The 25,697-nt window shown below is 40.9% G+C and overlaps 1 protein-coding gene across 2 annotated transcripts; it reads right to left on the bottom strand.

Annotated features, from left to right (window-relative positions):
• Positions 1 to 1,537: 1,537 nt before the first annotated feature.
• On the bottom strand, positions 1,538 to 24,038 carry LOC131251800 (uncharacterized). Of its 2 annotated transcripts, XM_058252759.1 has the most exons (8): positions 23,762 to 24,038; positions 17,959 to 18,046; positions 16,186 to 16,292; positions 12,492 to 12,682; positions 8,379 to 9,135; positions 7,729 to 7,965; positions 6,702 to 6,793; positions 1,538 to 2,611 (listed from the first exon to the last, which is right to left on the bottom strand). In XM_058252759.1, the coding sequence occupies exons 5-8, from the start codon at positions 9,024 to 9,026 to the stop codon at positions 1,996 to 1,998; spliced, it is 1,593 nt and encodes a 530-aa protein (XP_058108742.1). In that variant the 5' UTR covers positions 9,027 to 9,135; positions 12,492 to 12,682; positions 16,186 to 16,292; positions 17,959 to 18,046; positions 23,762 to 24,038; the 3' UTR covers positions 1,538 to 1,995. The 2 variants fall into 2 exon arrangements, with proteins under 2 accessions (XP_058108742.1, XP_058108743.1); XM_058252760.1 differs by lacking the exons at positions 16,186 to 16,292; positions 17,959 to 18,046; positions 23,762 to 24,038 and adding an exon at positions 14,676 to 14,799.
• Between the last annotated feature and the right edge of the window lie 1,659 nt (positions 24,039 to 25,697).

The raw sequence follows: 25,697 nt of genomic DNA, 5'->3' as shown, positions 1-25,697 counted from the left end.
GGTGGTCAACCAAATGCAAGAGGTGGGGTGCACCACTTATTTCGAGGTAGGTGAATGGTAGACTATCCATGTTTCCCTCCATGTGATATTGTATGATTTAAGTAGAACACTTTTGGCAGCCAAACTATAACAATCACTGCAACCAACCGCTTTGTTGTTTCAATACAACCAAAAATTCCAATTCATCCAATGCAACTGCCCAACCATTTCTCATAAGATACAACCACCTTTTAACCACTTGCAACCCAATGTCTTTTTCTTGCAACTTCCATTTATAAGTAGTCACTTGTAGGGAAAGCTTCTCCATCACTCAACACTCCCTTCTTCAAGCCCCATTCAACTAATGGAATGGACGGGTGTGAGATTGGTGGCTCTCCATACGGGTGTGGCCCACTGAGAAAGCGAGAAGAGATAGGGGGCGAGCGACCCGTGATGGAGAAGCAGGGCACGTGCTTGATCCGACCGCTATGGACGAGGATTAAGCGCGTGCTCTCACTCTCCACCTCGGATGCCCACCCCACTTTGCATGATCATGGAATATCGACAGTTGATTCAGAGGTAAGTATATGTGGGTCAGTAGTATACAATATTGTATTCCACTTGAGTAGTACTCTTGGGTGATGCTGTTGTATGGGTTGAACATAGATCATATACCATGTGGGCCCACAACAGCTTAAAACAGGCCCATGCAGGCATTCCCCTTATGTGTATATTAATCAATGTGGCACGTGAGGGAGAGAGGAACGTGGACCCACAATAGGTTGAGATGGGACAACTACGTACGAGGATTAAGCACATTCTCTCTCTCTCTCTCTCTCTCTCTCTCTCTCTCTCTCTCTCTCTCTCCACCTCATATGCTTGCCCCACTTTGCATGATCATGGATTGTCAGCCGTTGATTCTGAGGCAAGTATATGTCGGTCACATACTTATATAATATTGCATTCCACAAACACACGCTAATTTTTATCGTGATGGTGGGATTGGCCTGATCTTTTACCAGGTGGTATTCTGGAGTGATCCTGTTGGATGAGTTGGAAGTGGGCCCACAATAGCTCAAGTGGGGCCCATTGGGGAAGGGCATTTCGTTATTTGCATGTTAATCAACGTAGCACATGAGAGAGTATGGAAGTGGACGGGTTGGGTGTGGGTCACATACCCTGTGGGCCCCACAGTAGGTTGAGATGAGACAACACGTGCATGCATGGCACGTGCAATGCACACAAAGTGGACGGTTTAGATGTGACACACATACCATGTGGGCCCACAGTAGATTATGTGGAACCATGTAAGCGTTCCACTTACAAATACTGGTAGAACTGGCATATGTAGATGAGAAGCGGTTGTAACATCCAACTTCACCAAGCAGAATTATTTAAATGCTCTTTTATTTGATTTTAAAACTCTCAAATCTTGCAAAATTACCCAAAATCCCTTTATTTTAGTTTAAAATCCATCCTGTCCATTCATCAGGTGACTGCCGCCATGAGGATAACCTGAACCGTAAATCAGGAAAGCGGGGCCATACTTGTACAAGTCTAACAGAACAGTTTTCTCTTCTTCTTCTTTTTCATTGAATCATGTATTCAAGTACATTACATGAACAATCAACGAATTTACATAAATGCCACCTTTTTTTTATCTTCTTTTGGATGGGTAACCAAATGCCCTGCTATGGCTACTCTGCTCTCTTGTGCCAACGGCCAATGTAGGATTTGTGAACAAGATCCAAACCGTTTATCATGGAGGGCCCACCATGTATGTACTGTGACCCAAAAACCAGGCCAGTCGGGTGAACAGGTGGGCCATACATATACATGAAATGTGTACATTTGGTCAGTTAAACGACATTTTAAATTTCTTCACACAGCCTACTGGCCAGACAAACCTGATTTTGGGCCATACGCAGATGGTGGGGTCCATCAAATGAACAACCTGTTCCCATGCACATAGGACTACAGCGACCAGTGACCATAGTTCTCAAAATCTTCAGCTCATCAGCTGTGATCCGACCGGTTCTCAAGCGCCAAAGCAGCTGAGTCCACATGATCAAGCAGACAAGCATAGATTTCCTGCTTCAAACGGTCCACGGTCTCTGCTAGCCCATCATTTTCCGGCCCCACCTTGCTGCGTAGCTGATCCAACCAGTCACTTGCATGCTTAAGCTGTGATAGCGTACCGGCAATCCGGTCATCGGATTCCACTTGCCTCCCTCTAGTGCCATCCTTGCCTTTCTTCAGGTGGGCCCCTTGCCGAAACCCGGTGCTCAGAGCGTCTTCCAAAAATTTCAAGAACCATGATTGTGATTCCTTGAGGAGAATGTCTCTCACCCCTTGGACCTCCTTCATACCATCTCCTCTGGCCCACTCTAGCTTCTCGTTCACATGAAGTTCTGGTGGGAGTTTTGGAGAATTTGGAACGCTTCTACTATGAGATAGTGTACTCTTCTTGGTGGACTTGTCTCTGTTAGAAGGTAAGGAGTTAGAGATTGGAGAGTTGTCCTTCCACGTGGCAGCAGTTGATTGGTTGATGAGCCGGTCCAGTGAGAAGAACTTGGTGAAAGAAAGGTGAGGATTCTCCACCGTTGCAGACGCACATATTTCAGCAAACATACTGCAAGTTAATTTGAATTAGATGGCCAAACAGAAGCTGATACAGGCTCACAAAATAAGGTAAGGAATGATCACATACACCCCAATGGACAGCAAGTTACACTCGATTTCAACAGGCCTAATGTGTCACGTGTGTGTGATAGGCGGCCCACGCAAAAGGTGCCCAGTTGTCAGACGGGCCATACCTGCACGTTGAATGAGACCATACACAGGTCTGATTTAAACTATCCAATATTTATGCCTGATGATTAGACCAGCGTATTTTTGCACCTAGTGATCTCATGGTGGGGCTTGGTTTTTTTAATGATTGGATATTACTACACACGTGACACATTTACATGTGTGCTCGGGGTGGATGGTAACTTACTGACCATCAAGGTGTATGTGATCGTTTCATTATACATATATACATGTATTTATTGAGATGTGTGTGTACTAAAACTGTAATTTGAGTTCAATATATCTACTGTTACCTTTATTTAAAAAGTGTAATTTGAGGAAAGATAATGGCATTATCAGTTAATGTTTGTACTACAAGTGGGTCTGATAGTTCAGTGATCCGGAAATGGACTGCACTTCGGATTGACCATGCCCCATAAACCTACTGTAATGGAAGACTAGCTATCCAATCTCTGGCCTTTTATCTTTCGAAGGTGAACTGTAACTGTCTATCTGCAGGTCACTGATCAGAAGGCTAGCATTCAGCCCAGCCCTCGAGAGGTTTGGGGCATGGCCCATCCATGTTAGGTCCTACCAGGTCGACACTCCAGAAGGAATATTAGTCAGAGAGAGAGGAGCCTATGTGATAGTTAGATCAAATTGATGTGCATTAAGGGCATGTTTAGATGCACCATCAAGTTGAATTGCAGTAACTAGTCATACAAAGTGCATTAACCAAATCATAAATACTGTACCTCAGTGCTCATATTGAATACTAGCATCCATATTCAATCATCCAAACCTACCTATTGTAATTCCTCATTTTGAAAACTAGAAAATGTGATTGATAATTGCAATTTCATCTTGATAAAACTGAATTACGACAAGGCTTAGATGATGATGATGATTAAGCAGAATGTTGGCAATTCAGTCTGCTTGTGCAGCCAAACACAGCCTCAGGATCTTGAGCATTGTGTAGGCTTCAGGATTTAGTCCTTCTAGTCGGAGTTTTGGATTTTATCTTCCCTTGTTGTTTTGCTTTTTTTGTTTTGTTTCGCTTTTTTTTTTCAACACATTCTGCTTCATTTGATCGAAAGTACTCACGTGACATACGAGAGAACCTTCGATGGATAAGATTATTTTATGGGAATCGCTTTGGATATTAGAAATATTGGGTTCCCTGGGAAATTGGTTGCATGTTGCATAAGAATCACATGTGATGATTTTTCATGTCTAGACAGAGATCTTTACGGCCGTCCTACTCTAAATAGGGAATCTTCATGTGCTTGTTCATTACACTTGCACCCCACGAACTGCTTTAGGCCATTTGACAGTGTTGAGACATTAAACTCGAATAAGTCCAAGTTGCACTCCCAGGATCCTAGGTCATGCTCACGTGCTCACTACACACACCATTCTAGCAGGATCCAACTATGAAACAACAGGACTGTCTCAAAGCACAGCTTGCACACCCTTTCAGGTGGGGAGCATGAGTCCTCCAGTGTAACCAGGGTACCCCTCGCACACCCAGCCAGAGGGGAATGTGAGTCACCGGTCAAGGGAGCGTGGCATGTCAAGAAACATGTGGAAATGCCCATAACAGCCATTTGGCTGAAAATAACCGGCTGACCACTCCAAGAGCAGAAAACAGCCATCCAAGATCCATTTTGGGGGGAAACAAAGACTTCCCATCATGATATAATACCCCTTTGGGCCTCATTTGCAACACGCATACTATTCATTTCTCTCTCTGGAGAAACTGCTACTGCTCTGCCTATGATTCGTGATTTCCTACTGTCCCTTCACCCCCAGGGATGAAGACAAGGTGAGCAAGGAAGAGTCCAAGGACTCACACAGGCAGAGGCCACAAAGGTCCATGATGCAACTCGTACACCCTTAAGGGAGGTCGTACAACCTTAACCGGGGCACCCCCAGTTGCTACATGCATTGGATGTGTTGTCCCCGAAGATGCACCTTACTTTGAAGCACCCCCAGAAGCAAAAAGCTCTGGATGTGTAGTCCTCAGGCGTGTCAGTCACCCTGTTCATCACATGGACAAGAGATCATTCTCATACTCCCACACCATGTCAAAATGTTCAAACTAGACAAAGCTAGTTCTTATCTACATATCCCCAATGTCAAGGCATTTGAGGGAATCATACTTGATTCAGAATCATGGCGCGCTATTCCTAGTGGTCGTGCACCCTGGTCAACATGCTCTTCAGGGCATTATTTTCATCATCCTTGACATATGAGACCTAGGGGTGTACATCGAGTCGAACCTAGTTCAACTTGGCTCAGCCAGTAGCTGACCTCAGCTCGGCTTGGTCCTCGAGCCTGACTGGCCAACTCGGCTCGGTTCGGTCAGCAACTCAGGCCAGTTCGAGCCAAGTTCGCCATTGCAGCATTTTCACAAACACTTGGACTGCACGTTCAAAATCTCATTGTATTTGAGACAGCGGCAATAGTTTTACAATTATTTTATCAAACACCTTCTAAGCAACATAAAAATCAAGAAAAAAGGGTGTTGGTTTCATATATATACCTTCCTTGCCACCAGCCACACTTCTTTAAGGCATTTCATTAAACACTTGGTGATTAACATCAATATCAAAGTAATTGAGTCACCGAATTGGTTCGATCCGAGTACGATTCGAGTCGAGTCGAGCTGAGGCCAGCTCGAACTCATTTTCGAGCTCAAACAATCAGCTTGACTCGGCTCAAACTCAGCTTCGAACTGAGTCAAGCTTTTTCGAGTCGAGCTAGCTCGGTTCGTGTACACCTCTAATGAGACCCCTAGTCCTCGTGTGCATTGTAAGGCTACATGATTATCTAAAGCCAACCTGATCGATGATCTGGACACTCTTAAGGCGAAGGACCATAGATTAGGGTTTTTATGCATCATTTGCATAAGCTATTTTGTACCATGTAACAGATTGGTTTTATCTTATTTTTTACCTTTTAATCAGGGGCTCTTCCCTAAGGATTGTAATTGAGGGCTTGTGCCAGACCACAGCCTGGAATGTAATTTGTTCCCAGATTAATAAAAGCCACTCAATATACTTGGGTGCATATCCTTGCAATGGAGTTAATAATCAGACTAATATCAGATCCTATTAGTCAACAGACATTTTGTAATGATCAGACGGTCTTTTAGATACATATCATTTTATTTTTTTCCTTTGTACAATGGTAGCTTAAGAAAACCAACTAAAATCAATATAAACAGAACATCGTAAACAGGATAATGATTTCAATGACCAAGTTTCAATACCATGGGAGTCAAAGGAAATTCCGACTAGGATTTGGACATCACCATCAAAGTAATTCAATTCTGGTGAAAAGGGATCTTGCATAATGAGTAAATGGAAACAAAATGAGATTTGAAAAGTGAGAGCATAGCTTAAAAGCTCAAAAACTTAACTCAATGTCTAGCCAGGTTGGGTCAACTCGAAGACTCAACTGCACCTTTAATAGACTCGACTTGATATTTTAATAATTGAATGGTTATTATTTAATGCATTTAAAATTGTTGAAGAGTGGAAAATATTTAAAATACTCAAAATATAAAAAATAAAATAAAATTGTGCGTTGTAGTGAGGTGGCAGCACGCCAGCACCTCATCTCTTTCATGGCTGAGGTTACCTCTTCGAATCTTCCATCAAGTAGTTTTTAGTTTCTAAATCAGGACGTAGCTGACTGGACTAGTGATTCAGTCAATTCATGCCGAGTCATATCAAGTCGGCCGAGTTCTCAAGCTGACTTAATGAGTCTTGTCAAGCCACACCACTCAGCAAGTTTCCATGAGAGCTCAAAATCTTGCTGAGTCGAGTTGACTCGACCGAGTTCCAAGTTGATTCACTGAGTTTTAGAACTATGGGTGAGCATATAAAGGGTAGAGAAGATCATAGAAACCAACAAGAGATGCTTACCTGAGACTCTTGACAAGAGCCGCGGCTGAAGATGCTTCTCTTTGAGCTTCAGCTGCTACCAAAGAAGCCATGTTTCTTCTTCTAACCATCCCCTTGAAAAATCAAGAGAGAGATACAGCTTCATTGAGGATATGTTGTTCATATTCAAGATCACAGGATTAATTGCCATTTACATAAGGGGAATGACTTGTCGTTGGACATCAACAGCAAAACAAGCTATTGTAGATCCTCCCATTGTTCAATTCTTTTTTTCCTTTTTTGAATGGAAAATCTTATCATTGTTTGATCATGATTGATTGTGACAAGTGGGTCATATACTCCTACTGGATCCGCACTTTGTAACCCATTTCTTACCATTAGTGCGATAAGGTTCCCTGGTAGTGAAGTTTCCCTGTTGGCGTGCAACACTAGTTCATTTCCCCTTCCTAGTTTTATATATATATATATATATATATATATAAATAAAGTGCTGATAATCAAATGTAAGACCCCCATAGAGGAACTTGCTACAATTGCTACTAAGACCAGACTATGATAAGAAGCTTATCACAAGTACCCAAAATACCCTATGTGCCTCCTCCCAAAGTCATGAACAATTGCATAATTGTCAAACAATAGTCATGATTTGTTACTATGAGTGTAGGCTTGTAGCTCCTATTCCACCTAATCCTACCAGCGTCAACTAAATCAGAAATGTCCAATGTCGAACACCAACAGCAACATTTTCTATTTTTGAACAACATGATCGATCAGTGATAAGTTTCTCCAAGGAATTTCACTGTTTCTTTCCAAACACTGGATAGTATACCTTTCATAATTAATAATAATAATAATAATAATAATAAAGGGCCATTTGGGTTCTCTCTCGAATTTCCTAACAGTTACAAGAATCCCTTGGTAGATTTGCTAATGACGGAACTCCCCATTACTGTCTATTAATTGAATTTGCATTTGTTTTGAGTTTTGATTTTGCACCACTTGCAAAGAAGAACATGGATTCTTAGAATTATACAAGTAGAAAATGCACCTTCCCAGGCTTGACAAGTTTAGCCGGAAGATATTCCCATGGAATGGTCTCTTGGATCCTTATTTTATCACTACTGATCGAAGAGCGATGCAAGATGGGAGCCTGCTGCTTAGGTGCGGTCTGTTTGGGAGGTGGACTTTTTAAAGGCAGAGGTGGTGCCTCTTTGACATTGGCTCCAACAACACCTGTCTTTGTTTTTGATGCATCGACATGATTGGTAGGAATCATCGGACGCACCTGTTATGTTAAAATCAATTGTTAGTCGCGAGATCATGTTAAAAGACAATGAAATTCAATGATGAATGCTTGAAATGCTCATGTGTGATATTTAAGCGTAGAAGCCACAAACATTGTGCCTGTGCGGTAAAGTGAAATTGAGATATGTAGTCCAACTACTTAAGGGTATGTTTGGATGCACGATCAAATTGAGTTGCAATTATTAATTTAATTATTTGGAAATAATCAATGCAATTTCCTTACAATTCATATTGAAAGTCCAGGCTCAGAATTGGAAACATAATTAGAATTTGAAATATATTAGGAAATGTCTTCCTCTAAACTAAATTGAAGATTCACAATTCAATTCACTTGCCAAACACAGTGTCTATGCCCCCACAAATGTGAATGCAAAAGTAGAGTCACATCCGTACCTGAACTTTGGGCTCTTGCTTAGCTTTCGAAATACCAACCTTCTTATTCACTCCATCATTCTCATTCCCATCAATCTTCCCACCACCAGTAGAATCCATACCAGATCCTTTCGGATTCGAATTTGGATTCAAAATCCCTTGCATGTATCTAGAAGCGACCGCAGCCTTCTCCTCCTTAATAATAACTCTCTGTCTAGGGCTCTCCTCTTTCCCATCAAACAATTCAGAAGATCTCACCATAGTCCCAACATGATCGGCTGCTTCTGATACCTCAGAAGGCGCCAAAATATGCATTAGATCCTTGGGATTCCCAACACATGGATTCCTTCCGGGTACAGGCCGAACACCAACGAGAACTGGGACGGGCGTTCCGGGCTCTGCTTTATCAACGTAGATAAACTGGCCAAGTTGTAATTTATTTGTTAAGATAAGCTCATTGTCTTCCTTGGACAATGTGACATATGTTGAGTGGGATGAATCTGAAACCTTTATGAAGAATCCTTGATTGGGCCACAATTCGGACCCCGTTAAAGCAGGGACTATGCTGATCACTTGTAGAAGGACGGAGCGGTATTCTCCACATACCCTCACGTCAGAATGCATGCTTTGGAGAAGCTTTAGTAGTACTCCTGGAGTCAATGAGGCCATTTTTCTCCTCTTTACTATCTCCAAAATGGATTTTCTATATATGCATTTTGAAATTGCCGATATTTATGTCATGGGTTTTCTACAATTTTATCTGATTGGGTAAGGGTACCTGATCAAACATACAAAATGTCATTCATTAATCCATCTATGATATGTCTGGCCCATGGCTATTAAAAAGCATCAAATACTGAAAGAACAAATCTAAACAATTCACCTATTAGTATAAAAAAATAAAAATGAGGTAGGAATTATAGAAATGAGTTCTGGTTGAGTAGCCATGAGCACAAGATTACAAATAGCAGGACAAGATCCAGACCATTGATCTAGTGGATCCAAATTGTCAGCGGGCCATAGACTAACCTCCCCTAAACCATCTAAATGGTAATTGTGTATAAATTGGGGCTAAAAGATGAATTTTCAAACGGTTCACATTCAGTGAATGAAAGTACATTGACCGGACGGTTATAGCTATCCAATCAAGGCAACTTTTAGGCAATGACAAACCCATGGTGCAGTTCATGGGATGGATGGTACACAATGCCCAGGGGGAGGGGAAGGGAAGAAAACAACATGATGTGCCGTAAAGGCAGTTATATAAAGGTAATGGTGAAACCGTTACACGTTACGGGGTCGTAAAGGCCGTTACGGCCCTTCTGGGGGGGGGGGGGGGGGGGAGAACATGATGTGCCATAAAGGTAACAGTGGCAACCGTTACATGTTATGGGGTCGTAAAGGCCATTACAGCCCCTGTAACAGTCCATTACAGGGCCGATAAAGGTTTTTTGGGTCTTTTTCAATAAACAAAGAGACTGTAACAGCCATTAAGGCTTCTGTAATGGCTGTTACACCACGTATCATAAAGGTGTCAGTGATGGCCGTTACAGCCACCATTACCATTATGGAATACCTTGGAAAAGAAGCATATGAAGACGGAACAGCAGCAGTTGGAAAAGAAGAAGAAGAAATCCAGGTGAGTTTTTTTCTTTTATTCACTCTTCTTCTCCAGTTATTGGGCAGCCACACAAGGCTGTTCCCTAACAGCCGTTACGGTTCCCTTTTTTTTAGTGTGGCTGTTTTGACATTGTAATGTCTAACAGTCCAAGCCATTACCTTACGGCCATTACATAACCAATTTGGCACAACTTGGAGAGGATAACAATCTCCATGTTCTAGGGGCCACATTGATGTTACCTTAAGCAGAAAATGTCATATCAACCAATAAAACCACTATTTCAGGGTCTACAAAAACTCTAATTGAACGATTAGATTTCATCACAAGTCTTGGGAAGAAAATAAAAGAACATATAAAAAAATAATAATAAAACTTGATTTTCTCTAGACTCCATCATGACTTCACGGACTCAATTCAACAAACTCACCAAAACTAGCCAAAATTTAGGGGATGTTTGATTTTTTAGAGTAAAGGTAAATGCATGGGAAATGGGCAATAATTATTTCCCTGTGTAATTACCGCACCGCTGCCTATGGTTGATTTGACTCTTACTTTTTCTAGCGCTAAAACCAAGGATGCTGCCAAATATATGTGGAGCCCACCGTGATGTATGTAGATTATCCACACCGTGTAGATTCAAAGTCCAAGTGGACCACACCATAGTAAAAATGGATTCGAACACTCACCGTTAAAAACTTCTTGGGCCCACTGTTTACTTTGGTGTGGGCTACTTGAATGTTAGATTTGCCTCATTCTTTGGTTCATGCGTCAAAATGTTTTGGTGAAATGGATAGACGACGGGGATATGTCGTATACATGACAATGGGGCCCACAAATTTACGTCAGTCATTTTGGACCGTTTATCGAAGCAAGAATACCATCGTAATTTCAAACAGGTGAAATTGTAATAATTAGCTATTTACCGGGCATTTACACTGAATTTGGAAAATCAAACAAGCCTTTAACATCATTACCATAGCATCATCCCACCTATTTGGGATCGGCTCTTCAAGTCACGTTTCATCAATCATATTCGAAACAGCAATTTTTTATTTTTTATGACAACAAGGTATCCCCGCCCCTTTAAGGCGAGACTATTCCCTCTGGACGCACACAATCATCTGCCAACCACATGCATCGGGTAATCCATGGGGAGGGGAATCAAACTCGTGCCTATGAGGAGCAAACCCACAACTGAAGCCGTTCACCCAAACCCGTGACAGGTTATTTGAAACAGTAATTGTTATTATATCCTAGAAAATGTAAATGTTCTATCAGGAGCTGCCCACCTGACATCAACCCCCTTTACCCGGGCTTGGGACAAGCTGACACATTGCTTCTAAGTGAAGTTTCTAGGCCACAATCTACAACATTTATAATTGTTAAAAATCAAATATTACCAAATCTACAACACTAATTTTTGAAATCTTGGTATAAACAAGAGATTTTTACTGCAAAATTACTCAGAAATTCTGATTTTACCAAACAATGCCTAGACTTAAAAGTCCCAAGACATGCTTTTTGGAAAGTGAATGACCAAGGTCCCATCTTTTAAAAACAAAAACCAAAAAGTGATCCAGCCCATGTGGTGTGTGTATTACATACAACAGGTGCGCCCAGTCATGATGATCAGGCCTATCCAACTATCAGGTGGACCACACCATTAGAAAAAATTGTAAACCACCCAAAAAATCACAAATTCAGGTATTGCCCACAAGAGGATTCAAGCGCTTGATTCTTGCTTCATCTGATCAACATAGTGATATGTACCTCTTGGATTGGTTGGATCACATACACACACATGGGCCCCACAATGCTTGACTCCATCACTTTGTAGAAAAAAAAAAAAAACCGTAAAAATTTAAAATTTAAAAACATAAAACGAAAAAACGAAAGACAAAAATAAAAATAAGTAGAAAAGGGTATTTCATTTCACCCCAAAAAGCACATTTGAAGACTTCAAAAAGTCAAGTCATTGTTTAATAAAATCAGAATCTCTGAGAAATATTTTGGTGAAAATCCCTGTAAACAAACTAATAGAAGGAAAAAAAAAAAAAAAAAAGGAGTACATCATGCAAATGGAAATTACATAAATTACACATGAAAAACACGACATTAACAATATAAACTGCACTGAAAAGAGGCCATGGAACAAAATATGAGGTAATTCATATGAACATAAATTCAATGAAACATTATTCTACACGGGCGGTTTTTTTTATTTTTCTTCTTCTAAGATTCAAATTAGAGACACCCATGCATGCATTTGATTGGAATACACATGAAAACCGTACAATTAACAACATAAAATGCACCAAAGAGAGGCCATGTAACAAAATATAATGAAACTCAAGTAAACAATCTAACAAACATTATATTGCTTCTTTTTTTTATTATAAATTCAAACATTAGAAAACAACCATGCATGAGAGTAGTTAGAATGTTAAAATAAATAAATAAATAATAATAATAATAAAAACATGTGATATCTGGGCTGCAGATGGCAGACGTACCTGAGAGAGTGGCACCAAAGAATCCCATTTCAGATAGATTACAAGGAATTGGAAATCTCAAGGAATGTTGATTTTTTGTTGGAGGAAATGACAACTCAACGTCTCTTTGTTGCATAAACCGCTCCATCTCTTTAGCTTTGCTCGCCAGCCACGTTAGCTCCCGAACTTCCCGTGGCCTCTAAGCGATGGTCCTAATTACCAAAATGCCCCTGGTCAGATAAGCAGTCCTGGCGAGATTCGCATGTGAGTTAAGGGCTGCGCGCACGCGCCCCATGTAGGACGAGTTGGCATACGTGTGTGAGATCCGGGACGTTCATAAGGTGGAGCCCTTGGTTAAAGTTCGCTAGAATATAAAAAGAGGTTGACCCACTTCTCGGTTGGGATACAAATGCACGTTGGATGTGGACAGCTGGTTTTCTTTTCTCTAGCCGTACGGTTAGCCATACACGTGTAAACAACCTGATGAAACTATGGCCACGTTGATCGTTTGGCCTGCTACGAGGTTCTGATATCTCACACGTGTTGTCATTACACGTGTAGTGCTGCTGTTTGGCGCGTGCACATGCGCGACTACAAACAGCAAAGTCCGCGCAAATCATTTCCATATTTGTCACGCCTGACAGTTGGTGGCAGATGGGCCGGGCTAATGAAGTCCAGATCCAGCCCATGAGGTATGAGCATTAGTCCAGGCCTAGCCCAGCCCATTGCCAACGGTCTAGATTCAAGCCTAGACACGGCCCAAAATCTGGAAAACGAGTACCAGAGCCTCACTCCTCATACAGTGATCCCAACCGTACATGGGCCAAGGCACCAAAATCGCTTGATTGGATGAACGTAACCTCTCTATTTGATAAAAACACTAGCAGCCCATATCCTGGGCCCAGATCTGGTGAAGTGGATTGCCAGACCAGGCTGGTTTTTTGGGGGTGATGGCCCATGGGCGATCACACCAACGGAATGGTCGGTTTAGATCCCGTATATTCAGAGCAGAGAAATGATCCAGTGCTCTTAAACCACTATAAGTAACAGATCTCGTAGTTGAACTGGACTTGGGTTAGTTCCTACTGATCGATCTGTACTGTCCATTAGGTGCAACGCAAACTTCATTGGCTGCTGGGTGAAAATAACACTGATCGTACGATCGAATCCATCTGCAAATTGGCCTTCTTATAACCATCCATGTTCCAACCTATCGATGGAATGGTTAGGATTATCCAGTAAAAATTACTCTTATGAAACATAAGCAATCCATAATGGGCCCCAATAAATAGAATGCTCCAATTGCTGATTCCACCTCTTTTTTTTCTTTCTTTTTTTTTTGTAAATGATCTTAACCGCCCATTTTAAAGGAGTTGATTGGATGGTTAGAATGGTACTGATTAGTGAGCGGTTTTGCTTGCAATCAACCAAGTTAATGGCAACAAAATCTCCAAAACCATGCCATGCACGTTGATCGGACTGCCCAAATCGTGGACCCCATGATGGACCGTCCATATGCCAACTGATGGCAATAAACCTACAATGAAGAATGGAAGTGATTATTAACGTTAACCAAATTCAATGGGTAGGATCACATGGTCAGCATCATCCAACCGTCTTTTTTTCTTTTCTAAAAAAGAGAACTGTCAAAAGGTTAGGAGTTAGAACAGTGAAATCAGTATGACTTCGTGTACATAGCCCCTCCATGGAACGGTCCACCACATGAACGTTTCAACGGTTGGCAGTTCCGTCCCCACTTTTTACTCTCGTGTGGCCCATTTGAGTTTTGGATCTGCCTTATTTTTTGGCTCATGTCCTAACATCAGCTGGCAAAATGAATAAACAGGGTGGATTTCTCACAAACATCATGTTGGGCCCGAACTAGGTCCCAACCTCAGGCAATCCGTGTCCATCCAGCATCCAGTGGGACCCAATCAACAGTGAGGATCGCATGGGCCCACTTGTAGAAACTCAAGTCATGCCTAAGGTTTTCACCCATCGAAAGAAGATGGTGAAAATACAAAATAATTATGAAATGAGTTGTGGGGTCAGCACTTCTATTAAATTTGTATATTGAGAGAAAAGAGAGACTACAAAACTTACATACATATGGTTGCATGTTTTACAATCAAAGAAGCTGTGTATTATCAAAGGCTTTCAAGCTACAAAACATTCAGTGTCATTCAGTGTGGTTTCGGTACATACCCGTCCACCGCAAAGTTGTGGGGCCCACCATCTGGTAATCTAAGCTGTTGATCTGGTGGAACGTATGGGATGGGCCATGTCCTAATATCCCTACCATTGGATTGTCCTGTTTGATCAAAATGGATATTTAAAACCGATGTTAATAAGGCCCTACATCTACAGATTATCAAGCCCAGAAAATGCTTGATCAAACATTATTACATTGCCTTCACGTGAGTAGTGGATTAAGATGTACTGGACTTGGGGCTGTACATCGAGCCGAGTCGAGTCAAGGTGGCCAAAGCTTGGCTTAACTCGTCCTTGCTCTCCTCGAGCTAGAACTCGGCCTCAAGCTTACCATTGGAGCTTGGTTTGTATGCCAAACTTTTCAATTTGAGTTCAAGGCGAGCTAGTAATCTAGTCGAGGCGAGCTTACCTCGAATCGAGTCGAGCTTGCTCCCAACCCAGCACCCGACTCAACCCAGCAACGCAACCCAACCGGCACCCAACTCAACCCAGCCACCTAACCCAACCCAGCCACCCAACCCAACCCGCACTTGATCCAGCTCTCAAATCAAATATTCAATTAATAATATATATAATATTAGATAGAGCCATAGAGGTACCTTGTTGTTGGTGCAGAGAGAGAGAGGAGCTCGGGCACGCCAGGTTGGGTAAGGAAGGGAAATGATAAGAAAGTGACAGATGTGTAGGGTAAAGTTTAAATTTTAACTTTTATATATTTGAGTCGAGCCGAGCTAGACCGAGCCGAACGAGCTTTTCAAGCTAGCTTGGATCATGTACAGCCCTACCTGGCTTTAAAGAAAAGTGTAGTGATCACCTACAGCTGGTTGTAGGTTAGCTTATACTACAACCTATCACTTGTGCCTATGCATTGTGTGTACTGCAAAAGGGACATGCAGAAGATGGGCCCCACCACGGAGATCACCAGGGGAGCAGATTAGGTGCAGCCATTGGGCCCTTACCATGGGGCCCATCTTAATGTATGTATTCTACTTCCATGCCGCCCATCCTTTTTTCTAGATCATTTTAGGGCATGAGCCCAAAAATGAAACAGATCCAAATCTCAACTAGACCATACCATAGGAAACAGTGGTGATTGAACACCCCACCATTAAAAACTTCGTAGGGCGCACCGTAATGCTTCTGTAATGTTTATTTTCCATCCAACCTGTTGATAAGGTCACACAAACCTGGGTAAAGGGTTAAAAAAATCTCAGCCTGATCCAAAGCTTTTGTGGCCCACAAAAAGTTTGTAATGCTCAATCACCACTGCGGTAAGGTCCACATGAGATTTGGATCTGTTTCATTTTTTCGCTCATGCCCTAAAATGATCTAGCAAGACAGATGGACGGTGTGGATATAGAATACATACATCAAGGTGGGCCCCAGGTTTTGCATGGCCCAGATGTCGAACTCACTTGAGATGTTGACAAATTTGGTGGGGGTACCTTAAGCTAACCTACAACCGTAGGTTGGTGCTCAATCCTATTAAAGAAAACTAATGCACCTGTATGAATTAATCCAGGATTCTCGATCACCTCAATGTTGAGTTGGAGAATTCCTTTGATTGACAGATTGAGCTTTTAAACACTACCGCCGAGTGATTAATCCAACCTTTAAGAAACCAAAATCAAGTCAGTAATCCATCAGTTGGCCATTTTATGAGAAAGTCAATGAAATCAAGACGTAAAGGAAAAGGGAGAAATGCTCCAATGCTCTCATAGCACTAGTTATAGTGCTCCTAGTTGCATTGGAACACACAATCCAATTGATTGATCTAGATCTTCCATTCAGTCCAGCAAAGATTTCATACGATGCCATGCATATATCACATAAATCTGACACTGGTTATAATCTGATCATTAGCCTTAAATATGGATGGTCGAGATCATCTACACAGAACTAGGTCCACTCAACAATTTGATCAAGCCCTTTGTTGGGACCATCATAGATTGCTTACAATTCAAAAGAATCACTTCTGTTAGGCAATCCTAATCATCTCCCTTGACTTCTATATCTATTCCTACTTCCTCCTCCCCTCCAATCTAACAAACATTAGACCAACCATAAATCCATAGGGAATCTAATTACCCATAACGTAACGCCAGGCCCCCAACATAAAGGAATCCAGCTTTAATGATATGACTCTTCCCTTCATTCCAATGCCATCTTACTCAAAAGCCTAACCATACACGGATGAGAAAAGTGATGGCTACAAAAGTAACTACAAATTGGGGGTGTATGGGCTCATCTGATCAGTGAGATTTTTACATGGTAGTGCATAAAATGTGTTCTGGACTTAACAGACGGTTCAGATTGATTGATTGGACTGTCCAAGTGGCCAGATCAACTAGAAGCATGGTAACTTATAGTGCTATGGGAGCAATGAAGCATTTATCAAGAAAAAGGCATTTCTAACTGATGATCCTCACAACCAACCAGTTGGACTGTGAAGTTACAGTCCACCTTGTGCATAACTTTTAAAATGTCATGTGCATGCAACATCCAACCCGTCCAATAGGTTGCCCCACCATAAGGATCACCTAGTAATGTATAGCAAGTACAAGTGTGTGTTCCGCCTCATGAGTGGATGGGCTGATTTTTCACACAAGGTGATGGTCATGGTTGGGCCAACCTATTGAACAGGTTGGATGTCACACGCGTGATATTTTGGAAGCTAACCGCTGTGTGAATGGTAACTTAGGGTCCTACCAGTTGGATGTAATCAACTCGTTTCATTGCTTCACAAAACCAAGTTTAAAGGAGGGAAAAAAAAAAAAAAAAGACGAGTTGCTAGGTTCCCTTAAAAAGGTAAGCTTAGATATACCTGGTGTTTGGTTTCCAGAGACACGAGTGCACTAGTAGGCACATGCACCAACATGGCCCGCATATGTGAATTCAAAAGATGCTCATCCAGCAGGCCCTTTGCGCAAATGCACTGGCCCAAAAATCAAATAGCACCCATCAGGTGGGCCACATGTCTACATCGAATGCAGACTGCTGGAACTTTTGGTTACCCTCCATGGATTGTAAATATGCAGCCCAGTTGATGACTGAACCTGCCTAACTTTTGGGACAGGACATCTACACAGTGAGGCCGCCTAATTTGATCTTACAAAGCCACATCGTGTTTGTTCACAGTGAATACACTTGCAAATCCAAGATGCGATGTCACATTTGTAGGGCCCAAACTCAATTGGATGCTTTGCCACTAAAAACCATAGCCAACTCCATGCTTTTCAATAGAAACAAAAAGAAGACTGTTGGTTCTTACAATCACCTGGTGGAGCATGTGAAAGACGCTTTTCTTTCTCCTCATTCCCAGCCTCACGAGCTTTATCAGTAGCCATGGTTGAAAGAGAATGCTTCTGAAACTCACCATTTATATGATTTAGCTCACATTGAGGTGAAAAATAATGCCACGCTATTTTATTTTAGAAAACAATCTCAAAACAATGAATGCGTATGAAACAAACGATTAAGAAGCTGATTTTGGAAATCAAGATGCAAATAATCAAAAGATAATTTAAGCCTAGAAAATAGAGGGAAGCAAGCACCATTGCTGACTGATAAGCTTTAAGTATGGGGCCGTCACGATTGAAGGCGATTCCAGTAATGCAATTGCTTGGGCTACAGGAAAATCCTTCTCGCAGAAAGTGGTAGACATTATTGAAGGAGTGCAATTTTGTTTTTTAAGATGACAATTTCATTGATAAAAGGCCAGCACTATACAGCAATTTACAATGCAGACCAATCACTGAGAAAGAGAACAGTCTCTCAAAGAAGAAGACACCATCTCCCAATCAATCACATCACTCTTGGCCTTACTAAGAACCCACAAAAAGTTTCCTGACAGATTCCTGAAACATCGGCGGTTCCTTTCCTTCCAAATTGCTCACATACCCGCAAGCAGAGCTAGCCTCCGAACACATCTCCCAACTTTACCAACCCCTCCACCATGCCAAGCCTAAAAGAGATTTGAGACTGACTTTGGTGTTGCCCATGCCATACGACTAGCAACCAAATACAGAAATTTCTAATTCTCCTTGCATATCAGTTGCTTTGTGCAGTATATTACCCACCTTCAAGTCGGTACTTGGCACTACTCAAAATTCATATGAGTTCCTTTCTAGAGCATCCATGCAAGATGCCTAAATCAAGGCCGCAAAAGAGAGAGAGAGAGAGAGAGAGAGAGAGAGAGAGAGAGAGAGAGAACAAAAGAAACAGGGCTGGCAAATGTTGGTACATTTCTTTCGATGACATAGGAGAGTTAAAAAACTTGCAGTCTGTGGATGAAATGGTTGGAACTTTTGAGGTCTCTGATGAGTTGAAGTATAGAGCAATGTTGAGGGGACTGAAATAATTTGTTTCTACTTTGGAGGGTCATCTTATGGCAGAGGGCGACTATCTTGTGCTTCAAGTACAAATCAGGCTCCTATGGCTGCAACTCATGTTCAGGTCAACCCAAACCCAATTAAACCAGCCCAAGTTCGGCTTGGGTAGGAAAATACCGACCCAATTTGAAATCAGGTTCGGCTCGGGTCAGGTTAGGACAGGTTACAAGTATTTGGGTTGGGTCGGGTCAGTTAGAGTACTTCGGTTTGGGTTCAGGTTCGGTACCTCAGGTTGGAAATTGGGTAAGGACAGGTTGCAGGTTGGGTCCTCTTAAGTCAGGTTGGGCTTGGGTTGACCCTCACCCCAACCCAACCTTCCCGAGTTGCACCCCACTGGGTCCTCGGAGGTCGGAATATTAATTGAAGAGACTAGTTAGATATTGAGTATATCCATGTCTTTCACAAGGCCAATGAAGCAGAGGACGATCACACCAACGCTAAAGGAATTTGCAGACCTTTATCATCATCATAGGCATGGGACCAACCTATTGGACAAGTTGGATGTCACATGCACGTGATATGTTGAAAGTTATCCACTGGGTCGATGGTAACACATCATCCAACCAGTTGGATATGAACATTTCTCAACATGAATTCATTACACCTTATCGATAAGATACAAATGCAATCAAAGTCTCACAACATATGCCCACTGATCTAAACGTGTGATCAAGACACAATCACCAGATTATAGAAATATTGAGCTGATAAAGAACCAAAGACTAGAATAAAAGACCACAAGAATGGGAGGAAAGTGACCTTCCAATACCTCCTAAAGCTAAACAAATTCTATAACGACTTAATCTGTCATTGGCTCATTGCGCCCCTATGATGCGGCACCCACAATCAAGACTTATCTTTTATCAATCAAACATGCATGCCTCTCTACATGGAGTATGAAATTTGCACAATTAAACACCCGTACCGCACTAGCATAAAATGCTACAAACCCCAACTTAAAATGGATATAGCTGTGGGACTTCCCACATACTCCCACTGACCAAGCCATAGTAGACGCCCAGGGGCTGTTTGGATCGTAAGTTACTTAAGATAAGCTACTTATGCCTTAAGTAGCTTATCTTGATTTATACTTATTAAACTGAAGTGATTAAGTAACTTTAAGTAAAAAAGTTACTTCTAATTGATCTTAAACCAAACTTACTTGTCTCAAATAAGCTACTAATCTACTGCTATAAGTAGAAAAAGCAACTTATTTGGTGGCATCCAAATGGGGTCCCCATTGAACTTCCCACCTCCCAAGTGCAGAAACCCTTTTCTTTAGTATGTTTGTACATTTTTCCAAAAATCTAAAAACTAGTATTCCAAAAAGCATAAGCAAGAAAATTGTATATCCTGGTTGTAAGTCCCAATGACAGGTTGAATGGCAAACTAGAAGGATTGCCATAGCTGACATGCCCCCACGAAAAAACTCTTGTGATCTCCAAAGCAAGAAAAGTGTATGTAACTGAAAAGCCTCGATGCATGTGAATGACTAGAAAACATTAGATTTCAACAATCGGTGAATCAGTCATGAAATGAAGAAAGGCAGTCACCATGATACATACTTCACAATGATCATACCCAAGAAATGAAATATTTTGACCTAAATCATTAACCCTGAGCTGAACTCTGATTATAAAAGATACACTTGATTGGCTCCAAGACTGAAGCAGCAAGCATCAGGGCCCAAACTCACCGCACAATTCACTACCAAATGGACCATGATCATAGTCCACAAAGAACCGGATTTCTGAAGCCATGCATGAGGATCGTCAAATAAGATAAGGCTTTTGTTTCCCCAACAAGATAAAGTTTTTGCTTCTCCAAATAAAATAATACCCAAAAACACTAGTCCCCTATACAATTGGCATTTAAAGCTAACTCCAGCTTGCTCGCCAATAGGATACGGACTGTATTGGCTGATACTGCCTTGTAACAGCCAAAAAACCTTTTTTGGGAGAAAAAAAATCTCAAAATTGTTGGTAAAATCTAAAAACTGTGAGGAACCCCGATAGATGGTGTAATGGGCCATTCTTTAGTAAGAATGCAATCTATCGAGCAGTTTCAGCATGACCTACTGAAAGTCAACCAAATAGGCACCAATCCAACACAAATCAAGCATGGTTTGGTGGATTAGGGTCTGGTATATATAAATACAACAAAAAGAAGATGGAAACATGATAAAAAGTGATGTTTTACCCTTCCCATATTTCCCAAAATGGTCCATTTCACTTCGATTTATCGAATCCTAATCAAAGTTTGTGTTTTGATCATCAAAATGGGCCTACATCTACTTTAAAATTACTTTCTAAGTTTCCTCCATGGTTGAAATGAAAAAAGAAGTGGAAAAACAAGAAAAAATTTGAAAGAATTTTTTCAGAATGGGTCCTTTATGGTCGTATAAGCTTGTAACGGACATATTGACCATATCGACCGATACGGGCCAATGCAACCAGTATTTTTCATAAAAGACCACCCCCGAATTGTATGACGGGGATGACCGTTTCCTTTACATATTGGGCTATACAGCCGACATGAAACAGTTCTTTAATACCACATTTGCAGGGTAATTGGTGAATCCAATTCATCGGGTTTTGTTCATCATCAATTCACTTGAGTTGTGGAATCAATTTGGGAATTCATACATTGATTCATTGAATAAACAGCGAATTTAAGGATTGAAGAGTCAGAACCAAAAAGCAAATTTCGAGGATTTAAACACAGGGAATTTACCAGTTTATTCACCAATTTGGAGCTAATGGAGGACTGATCAAGCCCAAAGTAATAAGACTACCTGAGTTTGGAAAATAGTGGGTAATCTAACATAATTGGCAACTAGACAGACAAAAATAATCAATAGAATCAACACAGACAAAGATAAAGGATTTGAATTAGGAATTGCAAAAGCAAACTAGGAGCACAGGATCAACTCGTTGATTGTAATCAACCTATGTAATAGACTGGTAGATAGCCACACCTGTTTTATGCGGCGTCATAAAACCCATGGCCCGCCGTGCTTTACATGTGAAATCAACTCCATCCATCAGTTGATAACGCTTATTTTTCACTGCACATGCAAATTATCAACCCAATAAAAAAACTTTGATGGGACAGTCCAATGGGAACAACACGAAACTTGTATGTTCAGGTAGCGTGGTCCACTTGACTTACGAATCAGGATGATTTTTGTACATTCTCTTCATCCTGGTGTGTTACACATGATTAACGGGTTTGATGAAAAAAATACACACCATGGAGGCCCCACATACAAACACATGGTTGGCATCCCATTTGTGTTCCTTGTGGTGTGGCCTACCTATGTATTAATCTGTTACATAGTGCCTGTTGGAGTTTTGTACTCTCATCGCCGGACCCAAGCCCACATAAAGGAGAAGGGTTGCATCAGGTTGGCATCCAGCATCAAACTTATGCAATAACTTCCATCATGAACAAAGACAATATGACATTCCAAATAGACTTGATGACCTATTGTCTACCTGAAGTTATGGGCCTTGTTAGAGTAGATGGCGAAATAGGATTCATGTAGTTGACCACAATTAATTGGGATAAGGCTTAGATGATGATGATGATGATGATGACGACGACGATAACAACGAGGATCATCCCTACCTCGAACTCATTGACCATCCAAAGCCCAACATGCAAAAATTTGGAGATGAACATAATCATTACACACGAACATGAAATTTTAAACTTAAAATTCATTAATTATATTCACAACGTAATCATTCTAGCTTCAAATTAGAGTACATGAGATCATTTACATGTCCTTCAAGGCACCCCAAAAAGCTGCAAAACATCTTATATAAATCACCCAATCACGATCAGGACTGTTGATCCACTGACCTCGGCCCACATGAAATTTAAATTTCCAGGCCTGAAATTTGGACCAAATAAGCCTGGCTCATGGAAAGAAATGAAAAAAAAGGAAGGGGGGGGGGGAGGGGGTCTCAGATTCAGGTTCGGCCAAAGCGCATTAGCATAGCGACAATCCCGTTCTCACAAATTTCTGGGTAGATTTTCAAATGTAAAGCTTTCATCCATATGGAAAATTCTTGCCAAAAATAAAAATATTTACTATAAATTAATAAATAAATCTAAAATTAAATATATTCTTATAATACAAGTTCCTTGAGGATTTACTATTTTCTACATAATATCGTGATATCTTAATATATCCCGATATTTTGACAAATATCACGATAATATCGTTTTTAGTGTTTTGTCACGAGATTTTCAAATGTAAGGTTTTTATCGGGATACCGTTGGGAAAATTCTCGCCATAAATAAAAATATTTACTATAAATTAATAAATAAATTTAAAATTAAATATTTTCTTATAATACAAGTTCCTTGAGAATTTACTATTTTCCAGACAATATCACGATAATGTCGCGATATTTTAATATCTCCCGATATTTTGACGAATCTCGCGATAATATTATTTAGTGTTTCGTCGGGATATTTGTTACACTTTTCTCCTGTTAAATCTAGGCCATTTATTATTTATGGGTATGACATTGAAATATTGAAAATATCATGGATTTCAAAATTTCACGATAGTTGGGGTAACCAAACGCACCCTTAAAAGAAATCTAAAACAAGAAAATGCATACATACTAATAAGAAAGGAAATGAATATTTTAAGACTGCAAAAATAGAAAATACCTCTCATAGGGAGATCTCCACCGCTGGATTTGAGGGGAATGTGAGAGACATGGCTAAAAGAGAAGTGGGGATTTGATAGCGTGCGCTGAAGATGCAAAGGAGCTTAAACTTCACCACTCCCTCCTGTAAAAATATGAAAGGAAGGAGTGTAAAATACCAAACTTGCCCCACAAAACCCTAAACCCCCGTTCTGGGATTCATGAAGCAGAGATTTTCTTTTTCTTTTTTCCATTTTGCTTTTGTTTAGGTTTTGCGATTTTTAAAAATCCAGTTTTTGGCCCCCAAACAGAAATTGATTTTTTTTACGATTGTAAAAACCATTAGAAACAAATACCTGTTTTCTTCTTCTATGTGGGGCCCACCGTGATGTATCTGTCTTATCCACGCCGTCCATCCTTTTTATCAGATCATTTAAGGGAAGAACCAAAAATTTGAAGCATATCCAAATCTCAAGTTGACCACACCAAAGGAAAAGGTTTTAATTGAATGCCTACCGTTGAAAATTTCTTGGGGGCCATAGAAGTTTTGGATGAAGCTGATATTTGAGTTTTCCATTCATCCATTTCTACGTAGTCTTATGAACAGGGTGGATGACAAATAAACATAACTTTGGGCCCTAGGAAAGTTTCAACGGTGGACATCGTTATCCCCACTGTTTCTTGTGGTGTGGTCCACTTTAGCTTTGGATATGATCCAATTTTTTTTCATAATCTAAATTGATCTGAAAAAACGGATGGACGGCGTGGATAAGACACATACATCGACAGTCAGCCCCACGAAGTTTACTCAATAGGCGATCCGTTTCCCTTCTTTATCGCACGAGGAGTTATTTGATGCTCTGTCAGATTATGATAGTTGATACGCAGCAATGACCAATTCTACACGTTTTTAGAATATATCAACTCAACATATGGGTGATACTTGTAGAATTATATTTATTGAACTTACTCTACGCTATGATTAATTGGACCTTTTCTGTTGAATTTGGACCAATAATTTTGATTTTTCTGTCCGTGCGTTATATGTCCACCAATCAACTAATTAGGAATAAAATGAGTGTAATTGTTTTTCTACAATCTATCTGAAATGGGTTAAAGGGATTGGACGGTTTATCTTAGGTATAAACAATATGAATGCATGCAATTTTTGGTGCCTGTGTATCAATGTCCGTGCCCATCCAGAGTATAAAAGCTTTTACCGGTACGGCCGGGACGGCCGGGAATACGATAGAAGGATCTCTCAACAGTACGTGCGGATAGTGGATGTATCAATCACAGCCTTCTATCTTCTAGGTCCTTCTATGGATATTGGAAAATACGGGCATGGTCCACGCTTAATGACTCAATGTTTCAGAACCGTTCATTTTAGTGCCCCTTCTATGGATGTAACTGCGGACCCAGAGAGGCTGGAAACAGACGGTTGAGATAAAGCTAGATCCTTGCCAGGCTGCAACAATGGGCTGGGCTGCCTGGGCCCAGCTCAACTTGGGCCGAGCCTTGAGGTGAGCGGATTGGGTGAGACCCCGGATCCACCAATGACTGTGGAGCTCGCAGTGATGTATGTGCCTTAAATCCATACCGTCCAACCATTTTGAAAGCCCAAAAACGAAGCTGCTCAAATCTTAGGTAGACCACACCACTAAAAATAGTTGTGATTAATCCCCACAATTAAAAACTTCCGCTCCAATATATGTTTGCCATCCAACCTGCTGATAGGGTCGCAGACACCTATACGAAGACACCACACAAATATCATCCCGTAGCCAGTAAGGAGTTTTAATGGTTAATCAGCACAGTTTCCTCTTGTATATTCAAAGAATTTGTATTTTGAAGTCCTTAACTAGGTGGACTATGTTAGTTGTTTTATAGAATTTATACAGTAGCTTGTATAGATCACATTTGAACAATATCAATTGCACATTTTAAATATTAGTCAC

Source organism: Magnolia sinica, chromosome 7, assembly GCF_029962835.1.
Source record: "Magnolia sinica isolate HGM2019 chromosome 7, MsV1, whole genome shotgun sequence".
Classification (NCBI taxonomy): Eukaryota; Viridiplantae; Streptophyta; class Magnoliopsida; order Magnoliales; family Magnoliaceae; genus Magnolia; species Magnolia sinica.
The sequence above is the reverse complement of the archived record's forward strand: the minus strand, read 5'-3'. Positions and strand labels throughout refer to the sequence as shown.

What these genes read in the sequence shown, in the direction of transcription:
- LOC131251800 (XM_058252759.1), bottom strand. Translation starts at nt 9,026, where the DNA reads ATGGCCTCATTGACTCCAGGAGTACTACTAAAGCTTCTCCAAAGCATG. An exon ending in AACTTGTCAAGCCTGGGAAG is followed by an intron (nt 6,794 to 7,728) that starts GTGCATTTTCTA and finishes TGATTTTTCAAG; the next exon opens with GGGATGGTTAGAAGAAGAAA. An exon ending in GCTCTTGTCAAGAGTCTCAG is followed by an intron (nt 2,612 to 6,701) that starts GTAAGCATCTCT and finishes ATTAACTTGCAG; the next exon opens with TATGTTTGCTGAAATATGTG.